Here is a 16,445-nt window from a genome sequence, read left to right on the forward strand (position 1 = left end):
AGCGTTGGCTTCCCTTGAGACGCCTGAGAGAGAAAATTGAAAATTCTGGTGAGAGACAGAAAATGGATGTAGATGGAAGAAAAAAGAGGGGATAAAAGGAGAGTGGATGGTCTAAGAGCCGAGGATGGATGGCGAGGAAAGTAGGTGTTTCTCTGAGCCTTATAGACAGCCGGCCCAATAAATCAAGCCTTGATGCTCCTCTCCCCTTGGTGCACTTAGCTAATGAAAAGCATCACTACACTCCCTCGACCCCACTTATGGCCGAGATGCGAGACCGTGAGGGAAGACGGGACGGAGACAGCACCCAAAGGCACCGCTCTGTCCTTCGGCAGCCCGTGGACACAAATTAGTGCTGCCGTATATGAACGGCAACAAAGCACACAGGAAGAAGAATCCCGTCAAATTTGTAGCACAATATTACATACATAACAACAATAATAATAATAATAATAATAATAATAATAATAATAAGTTCATAAGTCCAGTCGTGTGTGTGTTTTTATCACTTCCCCTGTGTTGCGTTGAAAAGACGCATAGTGCGGGGGAGGAATGATCTGCTCATTCTATCGGTGGAACAGGGCAGTGATAGTAATCTGCCACTGAAACTGCCCTTCTGTCGGGAGGTGATGCGGTGCGTTGGATGATGCTGGTTGTCCATGATGGTCCTCACGTCCTCAGGGTCCTTTGCTCTGCCACAGATGCCAGGCTGTCCAGCTCAGCGCCAATGACAGAGCCCGCCTTCGTGTGGTGTCCTTCTTCTTGAAGCTGCTCCCCCCAGCACACGACTGCATTCAGGAGGGCACTAGGCACCACAGTCTGGTAGAAGATCTGTAGCAGCTTCTTGCATACGTTGAAGGACGCCAGCCTTCTGAGGAAGTACAGACGGCTCTGCCCTTTCCATGTTGGCAGTCCAGTCTATCATCCACATGCACTCCCGGGTATTTATTTGTCAGTCTGAACCACGTCCACACGGTCACCTTTACTGCAATGTTCGATATTGGCTTTTACCGATATCTGATATTGTTCAGCACTTACCGATATCAGCAATAGCTCGTCATTCAAAACATAAATTTCACAAATAAACGCTGTTCGTGCAAAACAGGACACATGCCGCAACATGCAATAGGAGTTGTAGATATTATTTACAAACCAAAGGCCAAACTTGGAATTAAAAACCAGACTGCGGACACACTGAGCTAGCGAGCCTGCTGCTGTATGGAACACAAAGTCATCACTCACGCAGCGATATCAATATCGGCAGAAAAAACAATACCAATATGTAATTTTCACGCCAATATCGGTCCGCTGATGTTATTGGACAAGCTCACCAGAAAATATCAGAGCTTTTTCTGCAGAAGGATAGCGTACCACATGTCACTCATCATGCACTGTCCACTGAGGAAGAAATGAGCGATGTTTACTTAGCCGCTATTGTTGCAGAAAAAGTAGCTGTGAAATCACGTACACTAACCAAAGTGATGAAAGTGATCCATCAAACACACCAAAGTCACATAAACGAAAACCCTTCAACCTCTCCACATATGGTTCTATTTGCAGCAAAGCGTTGGCTCATGTTGGAATAAAGATGCTGATGTAATATCCCTGCAGTCCATTAATCAGATGTAAAGTCTCCCAGGAACAATGACGACACAGTAGAGATTACAATTGGAAATTGGAAACAGCCAAATTCCGACTTGGGGATTTTTGCATTTTTGTCCGTGTGATGCAAATTTTAATCTCCAGGAAGTTAAGGCAATCTGCGGCATGGAGCGTCCTGGTCACTGTGCTACTTGGCTGATGGACGGATGTAAGAGGGGAAACTCTACAGAGCCTAAAGCGCACCAAACCGAGTTATGCTACTGGTCAGAACAACTCTGTGTAGCCAAGCATGAGGAGCAACATGCTGCACAGAAACAAACATGCCCATGAGCGAGCAAAGTCCTGCACCCCCGGGATTAAGAAAAAAACACTCACACCTGCTTTCAATTTGCCCACGATTGAAATTCTGCCGGGAACAAAGGGTGCCTTTGTGAGACAAAGACCGGGCCACTGAGAAGGAAGGCAAAACCTCCTATGCAGGCTATGCATGCAATATTGCAAGATGTGGTGCTAAAATTAGCACGGAATTCCCATTTAAAACTCACGAGTTCCCTTCAAAGCATACTAATGGCCCTTGCAATCACCTTGGCTCAGATGAACCCAGAGAGGATGTCGAGATGGGGACTATGACGGTTTCACCCATACAAGACGTAAAAAACGTGTTTTCTTAAGCTCACCACCAGGACGCAACAAAAGCAATTCATCAGAAATATACACAGAAAAACAGCGTGTTCCTTTCTCTTTCTGCAGTGATGCATCATGGGAGTATGGATCAGTCTACAAGAACATAGCTATGAGTTCATGATGTTTTATTTATGACAGCAAATACAGTCAATCCCTTGTGGACTGACTCTGTGGGCCTCTGGCCAGATTGTAGCTGATCGTGCGATGAGCGTGCAAAGAAACGCGTGTGTTAGCGTGATAGCATCAGGCCGTGCAAACTTGACTTGAGGGTGTCACATGATCAATACCAGGTGCAGAGCAGGAGACACCAATCAATGATCCGTGATCATGAAGTCGAGGCGGCTTATGATCGTTAGGCGGCTGCTAATGTGCTGAGAATGCCGTGGTTGCTAATGAGTCCGCTTGAAAAGACACACACAGCACAGCAAGTGCAGAACAAGATGACGCACTGCTTTGAAATGCAGATCACATGCAGCATCTGTGTCGCCGAATGTTAAACACCACTTTGTTTGCGTGATGCTTGTGCACCAGCTGCAAACCAGCCTTTGATTGGCTTACAGGCCAGGCCTGCAGACACATTTTGTGAGTATACAGTTTTTGAAACCTATTAAAAATGAATTAAAAATAATGGTCATCTTATCTGGTCATATTTTCACTTTGTGCCCCAATCTGCCCAATCTGATGCTGATATTGATCCAATATCAGCAAAAAACAAAACAAAACAACGTATTGGATTATATCAGCCTGCATGTAAACTTTCCGATATCAGCACTCAAATACAAGCAGTCCATTCCGTAGGCCGCTCCTGAACGTCTATCCAGCATGCAGAGCACACATGATGACAACAACAGCATGTGCTAGCATGTTTAGCAAGTAGTAGGGGTGAGGGGTCGGCCGTGTTGCAGTATTTTTCATGAAAGTCAGAAAAAGACGTACCTTGTCATGCACAAGTTTCCCATGGCGGCACAGAACCAGGAAAGTGCAGATGGTGCGAGAGTACACCGAACACGGAGATGGCCAATCGCTGTGTTTCACAACATGATGGACATTGCAGCGATGAATGCATGAGCTTATTCAGGCATGCGCTGGGGTGAAGGAGAGATGGGTGGACTTCCTGGTGGAGCTTGCAAGCGAGCTTGCTCAGTCACATGTAGGAGCCGATCCATCCATCCATCCATCTTCTTCCGCTTATCTGGGTCCGGGTCGCGGGGGCAGCAGTCTCAGTAGGGAAGCCCAGACTTCCCGGTACCCGGCCACATCTTCCAGTTCCACCGGGAGGACGCCAAGGCGTTCCCAGACCAGCTGTGAGACATAATCCCTCCAGCGTGTCCTCGGTCTGCCCCGGGGGCTTCTCCTGGCTGGGCATTTGCGGAAAACCTCACCAGGGAGGCGTCCGGGAGGCATCCGGACTAGATGCCTGAGCCACCTAAACTGGCTCCTCTCCATGTGAAGGAGTAGCAGCTCTAATCTGCGCTCCTCCCAGATGAGCGAGCTCCTCACCCTGCCTCTTAGGGTGAGTCCAGCCACCCTACGGAGGAAAATCATTTCAGCCGCTTGTATCCGCGATCTCATTCTTTCGGTCATGACCCAAAGCTCATGACCATAGGTGAGGGTGGGAACATAGATGGGGGGGTAAATTGAGAGCTTTGCCTTCCAGCTCAGCTCTCTCTTCACCACGACGGTCCGGTACAGTGACCGCATAACTGCGGACGCTGGGTCAATCCGACTGTCGACATCACACTCCAACCTTCCCTCACATGTGAACCAGACTATGAGATACTAGAACTCTTCCACTTGGGACAGGACCTTACTCCCAACCCGGAGGGTGGAATCCACCCTTTTGTGACTGAGAACCATGGCCTGGACTCACTCCCTCGACGCCTTGACCTAGAAATTCTGTCCATGAAAATGATGAACAAAATTGGTCACAAAGGGCAGCCTTGAGTACTATTGTACCACACTGTTATACAGCCTTAGCATTTTCCTATGTATTTCAAATTAGCAAAGAGTACATTTGTAATACAGGAAGCAAACAAATGTATTGCAATTGAAAGTGAAACGGAAAGGGGTAGGGTTAAATAGGCTTTGCTTCTTCGTAGTACTTTTTGGGCATGTGGAACTGTGAATTGTACTATGTGATGTTACCATTACCACCAACTACCCTGAACTACTTTCCTCAACACCCAAAACTCGGCTCACAGGACAAAGTGGGGGAAAAGTCACTGTTGATGCACTACACTGCCAATGGTTTCATACAACAAGAGAAAAAAACGGCATGAGAATTTTCACAAGAGCACAGCTCCCTCAAATAATCAACGATGTCTGAAACATGTGCAAAACGTGAGAAATTCCCACGGGGGGGTTAAATGCTTCATTGAGCACCTCCAGTCTGTGCCTACCTGCCACTACATTGTGGATAAAACAATACCCCAGATGCAGAAAGACGTACATGGGTTAGTTTTTCTCATACCTACTTTTGCTGACTTTTGTCTCTGTTTGAGTAATATCACCCATAATGTTCTCATATTATATCGCCAGAAAGCTAATAATAGTCTCTTGCATTTTCTATTACAGTGTATCTATGAACATAGATCTTTTTTAAATATATTTTTTGCTTTATATGACAATGGTGGGCTGGTTTGAGTCAAAAGCTCTTGAGATGCTATTAGCCCAAGTCCGCCCCTGCTTACAGGTACACAGGCAAATTTTCAGCCTCCCAGCGGGCCTCCTTGAAGCACCGTGGGCAGATATCCAGCACTGGCAATGAGAACAGGAGCAGGAGTGCTATGAAGCACCAATAGGAAGTGTGCTGAAGCTGGGTCCTGCGTGGTCTGGAGGGAGATGTCTGGTCACATCGCATATAAATCACCTGTTCACAGATGCGCAAAGGAGTGACGTCCTCAGAGGAGTTGTGAAGATACACACAGTATGCACTGGTTAGAAAAGTGGAGGAAGCACAGCAGTGAGCTGGATGCAGATATCACGAGTGTGTACTTTTACTTGTAAGATTACAGTTGTAATGTATCAATAGAGTGGGGACATAAGGGGGTCTTTCAGTCTGGCAGGGCCACAGAAGAGTACATAATCTTTCATATATTTGTACATATCATACCTGACGCCAAACACTTGATGTCGTACAATCCAGAATTTGACTGACCTCCAAAAGGTCTCACTAAACTTCTTGTTGAGAGACACAATGTCAGACACTCTCATCTTCACATTACACCTCCAGTGTTCGATTTTTTTACATTTTAATATGGGTGCTTCACGGTTGTACACGGTTACCATGCAACTTTGCACACGTCGGCAATTAAGGTTTTATTATGAAAAAATGCGAGCCTGGAACAAGAAAACAGGTCGTTTTCAATCTTAAAGGTGCTGCCAGCCTTGCTTATGCGCCAACGTTCAAACGAACTAAAAACCGGGACGAACATCATTCATTTTTTAAAAATTTCGATCCTTACGTTCAGTGATCGACCAGCTTGCCGAGTGGCAAAAATGGCTGCATAACACCAACACTCACAGTGTGTCCCGTTTTTGACGCGCTATGCCGGACTTCTTCCAACCACTCAGCTAAGCAAAACAATAAATGATGTCAATCTTATGCCAACATTGAAGCAGCAAACAAACAATACTTTATACTGCAAATACGGTGGCCAACTCCAACATCCAGCTAACGTAATGCTGTTTACTTTTTCATAGACAAACAACATGGCGTTAACGCTAGCTTTAGCCAGGAAGCTGACCAGACCCTGCGTTAAGTGTTAGTCCATTCACTTGTTTGATTGTGCATGCAGGTTAGTAGGAACTCAGTAACATGGTAAAGTTACACTTTGTCTATCCTGCTTCATAAGACACTCCCCACCAACACATAAACAACAGAATGTGTCATCGTTATTTCACCAGCTTTTCAAAAATACAAATAACTTGTGAACGTGAACTCCTATGTAAAAAGAATATTTATTCAAAATATTTATGTTCAAGTTCAATGGTTTGATATTTACATACTGATTAATCAGAGCCCTGCTGTCATAGAGTAAAGTAATTCATAAAAAGCTCATATCTTTGAAAAAAAATCAAGGAGACATTCAGACAGTTCATCCAAGATGCTCATTCAAACCATGCAAACTTTTATGGCCCTACCTATGAAAAGAATCAAATTGAGAATCGTTAGGAACCGGACTCAAAATGAGGAATCAGAACCGGAATCGCACGAATTCAAACAATGGCCAAGCCTAATTATAACTTGCGTTCTTTGTCTTTTGATTATGTTGAGTATGTAGTTATGTTGTTTTAGCTCATAAGTTAGCTACTATTGTTATGTAGTTTAACTCGTAATTGTAAAAAAACTCAAAAACAACATTTTTTGGTACAATCTGTTCTTTGAAACCACTCGTGGTGTTGCTGTATTATTTTGGTTAGGGTTGGGGTAGGACAAGGGTTAGGGTTAGGGTAGGATAAGGGTTAGGGTTAGGGTAGGACAAGGGTTAGGGTTGGGGTAGGACAAGGGATAGGGTTAGGGTAGGACAAGGGATAGGGTTAGGGTAGGACAAAGGTTAGGGTTGGGGTAGGACAAGGGTTAGGGTTAGGGTAGGATAAGGGTTAGGGTTAGGGTAGGATAAGGGTTAGAGTTGGGGCAGGACAAGGGATAGGGTTAGGGTAGGACAAGGGTTAGGGTTGGGGTAGGACAAGGGATAGGGTTAGGGTAGGACAAAGGATTAGGGCTGGGGTAGGACAAGGGATAGGGTTGGGGTAGGATAAGGTTTAGGGTTAGGGTAGGATAAGGGTTAGGGTTGGGGTAGGACAAGGGTTAGGGTTGGGGTAGGACAAGGGTTAGGGTTGGGGTAGGACAAGGGTTAGGGTTAGGGTAGGACAAGGGTTAGGGTTGGGGTAGGATAAGGTTTAGAGTTAGGGTAGGACAAGGGATTAGGGTTGGGGTAGGACAAGGGATAGGGTTAGGGTAGGACAAGGGTTAGGGATAGGGTAGGACAAGGGTTAGGGTTAGGGTAGGACAAGGGATAGGGTTGGGGTAGGATAAGGTTTAGGGTTAGGGTAGGATAAGGGTTAGGGTTGGGGTAGGACAAGGGATAGGGTTGGGGTAGGATAAGGTTTAGGGTTAGGGTAGGATAAGGGTTAGGGTTGGGGTAGGACAAGGGTTAGGGTTGGGTTAGAAGTTGCTGTTAGAAGTTAGATGCAGCTAGCTGAAGTTGTTGTTGTCATCCGGACACGCAACTCTAGAAAGGATGGATGAGCAGCACGTTGGTTGTTCTAGAGTGCGACGGGCCACAGAAACACACACATATACACATATACACATATACACATATACACACATATACACACACACAGGTGTGGCACGGCAGTAACAGTCCAATCAAAGCTTGATTGATTTTCAGAGCTCTCCAGGGATTTTGTTAAGTCAATAAGGGACTCTGTTAGACAACTGACGACATGACAGACCTGGCATGCAGGTGAGCCTGCAGGTTTTCCACGGCTGTGTGATAGAAGGAAGCAAATCTGGGGAGATTTACTGTATGTGAACGACGTTTCAGACAAAAATCAGTAGCTGGCTCGCCATCAGCACACATGTGCTACTGTAGGAACGCAGCTTCTGTCAGCGTGTCACATCTAATATTCTCTGCCTGTGCATGGGCATAATAAATCATTAATAGTGTGTATTTGGGGAGCTTTCTGAGAACCGGCCTCCTGCGCGTCACGCCTGCGTGTTACTCCTGGCAAGCCCTCGAGGTCTTTCCTTCACTTGCTTGCATGTTCTTGCGTCCAGTGGCCATTAATGTCAGATAGTGGTGCCTTTACCTTCCTTGGCGGCCGCACTGCATGAAAGCTTCTGCACTCCTTGACAGCAAGTGACTCAAAAGTAGGGCAGATTCCTAGGTTTGGACACTTGGCTGCATCATCACACACCGTGTATACAAGCTGAATGGGAAAAGTCACCTACTTTTGGAAACACGCTTACAAAAACGAGGTAACGTGTGATCACCCATTATGACCTTCACCTACAAGAACATGTGTGGTCTTGCATGTCCAATCTGAACAGTCTTAGCGGTACGTGCCCCGCTTCCCGACACACTCAGACAGTTTCACATAGGAGGAAAGGCAAAGCAGCGGCAGATTAAATTATACAGGAGAGAACAGAAATAGCTTCAGTGCAGAGGCCGCATGGACTCAACACAGGAACACACCGGTGAGCATCACCATGAAGCTGCAACCGGATTAGCCCCAGCTAGAGGATGGAGTCTCGGAAGGAGCAGTGCCGGCAGGGAATGGAAGACCTTTTAACGATTAAAGTCCAAATGATCACATCATGGTGTCCACTGTAAATATTTAACTCCCTTGCTTTGACAAGCTGACAAATATCAAAACAGACCCTCAGACTGAAAGAAATGTCTTACCCAAAACATGCAGGAGAGACAGACCCATGTCCTAGCCTGTCCCGCAAGGGTAGAGGGGAGGGACAGAGTCACAGAGGGCATCCTGACCAAAAAGGTGGCCTTTCCAGCTCACACGAGAAATCCAAGGTATCCCCAGTGGTGGCGTGCAGCCTCAGAAGGCAACTCATATCCAGAGTAGATGTGAGATGCACCAACGTTCAGTCAGTCTTCCCCCATCGGATCTCCTTACTTTCCTTGCTTCCCTGCGCTTGCCCTCTCTCTCCTCGGCTCAGCCACTTATGCCTCCTCTTTTGTCAGCTGGGGCGACTTTATTCCAAGAAGGGGAAAAGGGGGTGGGTGGGCCAAGAGATGTTACAGTTCCTCTCTCCTAAAACTTTCCCCAAATGATCCTTGATGAACCCCCTCCTCAGCTCCCTCGATCACCTCACCTTGTTCATTCAAAAAATCAAAATGACGCCACGCTTTTAAGCTTGGAACTGATGCAAGATTTTTGATGACAAAATCTCCGGCAGACACAAAGTGAGCCACAATCTTGAGGTCATGTCGGTCATACGTTGATCACCTGCAGTATAAAATCCAGGCTTAAAAAACCCAAACAGTTGGGGTTTAACCTGTGTGCATGCACCCACACTTGGCCCATTAGGCAATACAGTCATCTCTCGTTAATCGAGGTTAATTGCTTCCAAAAACAACTATGAGATGTGAATTTCTGCAAAGGAGGATTCTTTATCCATAAATCAAATATTTTCGTAGCTGGAGCATAGAAAACCTTCTAAACCTTCTAAATAAGTTTTTTAAACATTATTAGAGCCCTCTACACATTAAATATCACCCCATGGTCACCTTTTAAACCATTTTAGACATAAATAAGACTCTTGCTCGTGTGTGGCGGAGTGGAGGGCAGACAGCAAGTGGCGTCGGGAGTTCAGAGTTGAGTTTTAGCTCCGAGTGGGTAATAGCCCATGTTAGGGATTCTTGTGCCTGTTGTGAGATCATTTCAACCTGCAATGAACATCTGTTGTTCCGGCGATTAAGTCTGGTGCTTGTGTGTCTCACCAAACATTACAGTAACATTACTGACACCTAGTGACCAGTGTAGAATACTACATACAGTATCATCACGTCTTTGAATGTGCCTTCTGAATGCCTTATATTTGTATTTTAGTTCATTTAGCCATTTTATGCTTAAAAATGCTTAATTTAGGTAAGAAAAATATCTAAGATTTGCATATTTTTTGCATAATCGTTCGTATTCAACCACAAAACAGTGTGACTTATTAATTGCTATATTTTTGAAAAACTGTGATAGAGTGAAGCTGTAAAATTCGAAGTGCGAAGGTGCAAGGGATTACTTTACAGGCAAATGCAAAGCATTTTTTTTTTTAATTCTGGAAAAAAATTCACCTTCAACATAATTCTATTAAAACGAGTTGCGACTATAGGGATGTCCGACATTGGCTTTTTTGCCGATATTGTCCAACTCTCAATTTCCCATACCGAAATCAGTGGATACGGATCCCGACATGTGCAACATGACATATCTCCTGTGGTGGAATTAACACATATCTGTTGTGAAGCTAATGGATACAGCATCAGCAATTAGCTCGTCAACAACATTGTAAAACATCTGAGAAATATGATTTGTATTCACTTACAGGATTTTTATTTATTTATTTATCTTGGATTTCAGATTTTTTGGGGTATTTTTTCATAATTTGTTAACCACGTAAATTGGGTGACATGCCATGTAAAATATCGCCTGGCTCCGCACTTGCGCGTATACGTGTAAACAAGCATTCTCGGGTGCGTGCAAGTGGCTGCTCGCATGCCAATAAAAAAGCCAAGCTATGAATCAACATTGTATCAGTGAGCACATTACATCACAGCGCAGTCAGATCCATAAAGGGCTAAGAGCCGATTCGTTTTGAGAAAACACCCCCTATTGATCCCAGCTGCACTTCATCACAGTTACCTCCATCCAAAGGCTAACCTGACACATAATCTGTGTGCATGCGGGGGGGCAATCTTGGTGTGTGTACACTGTAAACATGATGACAACAAACAGTAAACCGTGGCAAAGCTGTGTGTGGGAATGATTTGGTGCCTGTGTGTGTTTATGTTAGCTTTCTAGCAGCCTCTAGTGGTCTGCACACTTGGTGCAGATTGGTAAACTTGCCTGCATGTGCAGCTCAATACATGCAGGTACACACACGACTGAAAGGGGGTATGGAGCGCGCACGAAAGCACGAGAAGACCTCTGAGATATGTGCACCAAATGCATATCAAGCTCCACCGACATGAACGCACCTGCAAGACCCCGTGTTCAAATAGTTGGGTTCAATTAGAAACAATGAGACGAGAGGCCCAAACTTGGAAGCATCCCCCTCTGGTTTCATTTTCTCACACCGAGGAATCCATCACATTAAAGCTTTAATGCAGGAATAACAAAGCATCCATCATGTTGAGCGCTGGCCCAGAACACTGCGAGCCATTTGTGGCCAAAATGTGTAATTCTCTGGGCGCGGTACCTGCATGGCGCTCACCCGCAAGTGGTAGACATTAGTCATTGCGGAGGGTCTGCACGTTATGAATGCAAGGGACAGCGAATGAGGTTTTCATGCAGATGCTACAGAGGAGCCATTCAGTGGACAGGTTTCCCATCAGCATCCTGTCTTTTGGCTGTCCGGAGCACTGCCTGATGTGAATTTACATCCCCAGTGGGACATTAGTTAAATGAATAGGGAGACGTCAACGCCGGATGAAGACAGAAGGGAGTGGAATCCTCATAAATGGGGACAAAACAAATTAAAAAGGAAAGAATAGAGGCAGAGACGAAGAAGGACTGTGAGGAGGGATGTAAACGCATGAAATGATGAAAAAGGGCTAAAAAGGTGACTTGAAATGAAACGAAAGCCAACAGAGAAACAACACCAGCAGATAAAAGGAAATTGAAAGGAAAGGCAGACAGAATGTCAAGAAGCGACCAGATGTAAGCGCTACCATGGCGTCACCATAGTAACGCTGGCGGAAAAACCTCTGCACATCATCATCCCTCAGCCTCTTCCCCCCGTCTCCCTGTTACGCCATCTCCTGCCGTAACCCAGGCCTGGGACCGTGTGAGCTGCGTTGCCATGGAAACTGAACACCTCACAGTGGTCTACATGAGGGGAAGACGTGGAGCCTTACCTCTCTCTCCACTTTCGCCTCCCGGACAGTCACGTGATGAGCTCTGGCACAGTTGCCAGAGCCATCAAGCTAGACTTAGGGGTCGGGGTAAGAGTGTTACAAGTGTTAGGAGTGCACCCAATTGCTAAATCAGTCAGAAAATGCTGATTTCCAGTCAAAGACTTTTGCATTGATCAAATAGAACACCTTCACCAGCTTGAACAACATTTTCATTCATACATATACATACACTGTATACACACACACACACGCACACACGAGCACACGGGAGTACGACAGGAGCTTGTGCTGGGATTTAGCGTGGGTGTAGAGATAAGGAGCTGCGGCAATTGTGTATGGGGGTGTGTGGGGGGGTTGCTGGTGGGAGGGTGTTGGGGCTTGAAGTGACGGGCGGTTGCAGTATTGCACACCAGTCAGCGCCCTTCCATTCTCTTCATATTCTAACAAACCGCTTCTCGTGTCGTTTGTCACGTCTTCATCACATGATTGCAGCGCGAAAGCTTTAGGTTGACAAACGCAAACCACAAAACTGGCCAAGGATAAGGACTGCAGTAGCCATTTGCCCTAGCCATTTAAAGAAGTGACCGGGAGAAGAAAATTCCACGAGAAGATTAGCCTGCGTCGCGTTTGCTGTCCTCCCGTGAGTCTGCGACATCGAGTCTGTGAACGGCCAAAAAGATTGGCCATTCTGCAAAGACACGCGGTTTATAACCCGCCGCACAAAAAGCCACAAAGGTGGCGCAGCTTTTCAATTACCAATACCGGCAGACCAAGACGGCACTCAGAGCCAATACCAGTTCAACTCTGTTTGGCCTTTCTCGCTCAAGCGTGTGCACCATTGCAAAACACGGCAAGGGGACGAAAGACTCCATGAGCCTCCACGAGCAATGGCAGAAAAACGTGCAGTGGAGATAATAGTGGACTGCAATTTGTGACAGCAAGGTGACCCTATCATTCAGAGCATCCATCTCCAGTTGATGGCGGCGAGTCCCGAGTCCCGAGTACCACCCCCCGGTGCATCCAGAATCTGAGCCCAACGATTCCAATGTCCCATCTGCCTAGAGACCACGTTCAGATGAAACACTGACCTTGAATTAGCACTTATGAACCGTAGTCTTTGCATGCCTGGCCCCCCCAACAGCATTGACACCATTCTTTGACTTGGCTTTTTTATGGTTGAGGGGTTCGATTATAATGGCCTAGCCGATGTTTGTTTTCTGCAAAATTATGCATGTGGTGTTTTTGGGAGGAATGTCTGTGGTTCCCACCTCCCGTGAAATGACGTGATGCGTGGAAGCCAATGTGCAGATTTGTGAAGTCCTCCGTTCAAGTCCCTCAAATCCTTCCTCAGCCTCCCGTTGTCGGCCATCTCCGCACCCCCTCCCACCCCCCCACCATCCCAGTCCCCCACCCCCTCCGCGGAGAGGTCTTACCTTGTCTCGCTTGGCCCCCCGCAGTGGAAAGAAGCAGGAGAAGAGGAACTTTCCCCAGCTGATGACGGCAGCCAGGCACCAGTTGAGGCGAGCCATGCCTGTGTTGGTTCCTTCTCCTCTGCCAGCCTCTTATCTCCGGCTCGGCTCCAGGGTAGGATCCTGTAAGCCCCACCAAAGACAACAATGTCAAACTAAAAAAAAGACCCCGCACAAACAATTCTCGCTTCGTCCGAGTGCGAGATCCTAAACCTTTTGGAAATTGTGGACTACCTGTTTGGTTATTTGTCTTCTATTCCAATTTACACGAGAGCTACTGAAGCTACTGATTACCCTAAAATGGACGAAACCCCTTGGTTGGATGGTTTTGTGAAACCCAAAGCATCAAGACCCCTACATCTGTCTCTCCATCCATCACTGGTCCCCTCTGCCTCCTGAGCCGGTCTACATCAGTGTTAGTGTCATGAGCATCGTTGGCTGCATAATGTGAATAGTCCATCACTAATCGACGACACCGTTAAACCCACATGTCCCACACACACTCCCCCCCCCACACATTCACCAACACTCGCATTTGACAAAAAAAATAAACATTTAAAAAAACGCTGTCCTGGCACATACATCCACAGGCTGAAGAGCACCCCTCTCATCGCATGGCTCCCCTCCAGGCTTAGGATCCCCGGTGCTTTGCGCTCTCATACGCACACGCTGCTGCTCTCTCACTCTCTCACACACACACACACACACACGCACACACACGCAGTGATGCTGCAGCACTTACTCAGCCAGCGAGGGGAGGGGGTCCGGGGGAGAAAAAAAAAACGAGGGGTATACTGGGAACAGAACGATTGGTAGAGAAAGGAAGACAGAATGATGGCAAATGAGCATGGAGGAATAAGAGACTGAGTGTATACATTTTGTTTACATTTGAGAGATGACGTCCACAAAGGAGACTGTACCTGAAGTATGGACTGAAAGAATGAATGGACATGTCAAGATGGATGGACGGATGGGAGACGTCAGAAGCAGAGAGGAATGGCAAAAAAGAAGATGCAAAAAGAGAGAGAGTGCTTTTAGAGCACCAGTGAATGCGCACACACACACACACACACACACACACACACACTAGCATGCGCAATGAGCACAGTGCAGCGAGATGATTGTAGCATGTGCGCAGAATTGCGCTGAGGGGAAAGAAGGAAGGAAGAGAGTGAGGTCTTGAATCATTGTCTTGGTTGATTATTTCCCTCTCTCTCTCACACACACACACACACACACACACACACACACACACACACACACACACACACACATTCGCGTACACACAGAAGACTGCTGGTGGTGCACGGGCTCATTCACTGGTGCTGCAGTCTCTCTACGCTTCAGTAGGAGCACATTTTCACTGCAGAACGCTTTTCTCTCCCCTTTCCCAGCCCAACCCAGTGCACCACCGCCGGCGCCACCAACACACCAACACAATCACAACACATCAAAGCAGCGAATGAGGCAGATTAAAAAAAAAAAAGGCGCATGGAGGACCAGAGTTAGGATAGCCTGCAAGGGGGTGCAAAACAAGCGAGGGGTTTTGCTACTGGGATCTAATGTTGGATCATATGGAGACAACATGGTAATATAAAATATATTTTTATGGCAATGGTAAACTATAATTCAGTGCACATCACAATGTGCAGTATTGAAATCCCATCCATCTATTTTACACATTTATTTTATCCTGGTCAGGGTTGCTGAGAAATGGAGCCTATCCCAACTCACTTCTCACGAAACACGTCACAGACTGATTGACGGTCAATCACAGGGCACATAGAGACAGACAACCATTGACAGAGTTGAAACCGATCCTGTATTGGGTGCAGAAACGTCAGTCGAGGGAACCACTACTCCATCAGTGACCTGTCTTGAGAAAACTCTTCATTAATTGATCAAATCATTGGGGAGGTAGGCTAGACCTCTTAGGTCCCCTTGAATCTTAAATCTTCATTGCCAATTGGACTTCAAAATTGCTTGCAACTTTGTGGCAGTGTCGAACCCCAAGTGTGTTGGAAGAGGGATGAAGGCATATGATCTTCTTGTTCTGGGGTGAGTCGATACCGGAGGGCTCAAGCTCAACTTACCTGGGGGGCCGCTGGAGGTAGAGTCTGGGTGAGGTTGGACTGCACCAAGTGGAATCCCGATCACAATCAAGCGAAGGCCAACTTGTCAACAAACATCACCAGAAGCTGTCACAAGCCTAAACTATGGTAGGCCATAAGTGGTAAAAAAAAATACAAATTAATCCGTCCATCCATCCATCCATCCATCTCCTTTTGCTTATCCAGGGTCAGGTCGTGGGGGCAGCAGCCTAAGCAGAGAAGCCAAGATTTCCTTCTCCCAAGCTACTTCATTTGGCTACTCCTGAGGTACCCCAAAGAGTTCCCAAGCCAGTTGAGGGTCTCTCCAACATTTCCTCATGGGTCTTCCCGGAGGTCTCCTACTGGTCAGACATGCCTTGAACGCCTACCCCAGTCCGGGAGGTATCCTGACCAGATGTCCGAACCACCTCATAAGGGTCCTCTCAATGCGGAGAACAGCTGGCTCTACTCCGAGTTCCTCCCAGATGAGAGTGCTTCTCAGCATATCTCTAAAGGACAGCCCAGCCACCCGATGCCGGAAACTCAGTGTTTCACTTGTACAACACTTGTACCCATGATCCTGTCCTTTTGGTCACTACCCAAAGCTCATGACCATAGACTAGGGTAGAAACGTAGATTGACCAGTAAATTAACCCCGATTCAGAGTCAGCACCACTGCAGACACGGCACCAATCAACCGGTCAATCTCGCGTTCCATCCTTCTCTCATTCGGGACCAAGATCAAAAGGTACTTAAACTCCCCCACTTGGGGCGGGATCCCAAACCTGAGACGGCATGCCACCCTTTTGTAGTAGTGTTCTGTCTAGTGACATCCCTGGTCATTTTTCTGTGTGACAAGCTCACTGCGACTTTGGTTTTGGCTATTTCTTGCCCAATTAAAAAGTGGGATTCTAAATCACGGTAATATATATGACGTAAACATACAGTAACTCGCCCAGGGTGCACTTATACTAAACTTTTATGGCAAGAAGGGCTCCACAAAA

General features: G+C 46.6%; 1 protein-coding gene across 6 annotated transcripts in view; it reads right to left on the minus strand.

The window, feature by feature from the left end:
• tns1a (tensin 1a) overlaps window positions 1-14,448 on the minus strand; it is an 81,489-nt gene extending 67,041 nt beyond the window's left edge. For 3 of the 6 annotated variants that reach the window (XM_054795890.1, XM_054795882.1, XM_054795845.1), the window contains exons 1-2: window positions 13,934-14,085; window positions 13,316-13,474 (exon numbers count right to left, since the gene is read on the minus strand). In XM_054795890.1, coding sequence (XP_054651865.1) covers window positions 13,316-13,411 — 96 coding nt within the window. In that variant the 5' untranslated portion in view covers window positions 13,412-13,474; window positions 13,934-14,085. The other 3 variants (XM_054795854.1, XM_054795864.1, XM_054795875.1) reach the window with 3 other exon arrangements.
• Window positions 14,449-16,445: the final 1,997 nt, after the last annotated feature.

The sequence above is a fragment of the Dunckerocampus dactyliophorus genome, chromosome 1 (genome assembly GCF_027744805.1).
Source record: "Dunckerocampus dactyliophorus isolate RoL2022-P2 chromosome 1, RoL_Ddac_1.1, whole genome shotgun sequence".
NCBI classification, from domain to species: domain Eukaryota; kingdom Metazoa; phylum Chordata; class Actinopteri; order Syngnathiformes; family Syngnathidae; genus Dunckerocampus; species Dunckerocampus dactyliophorus.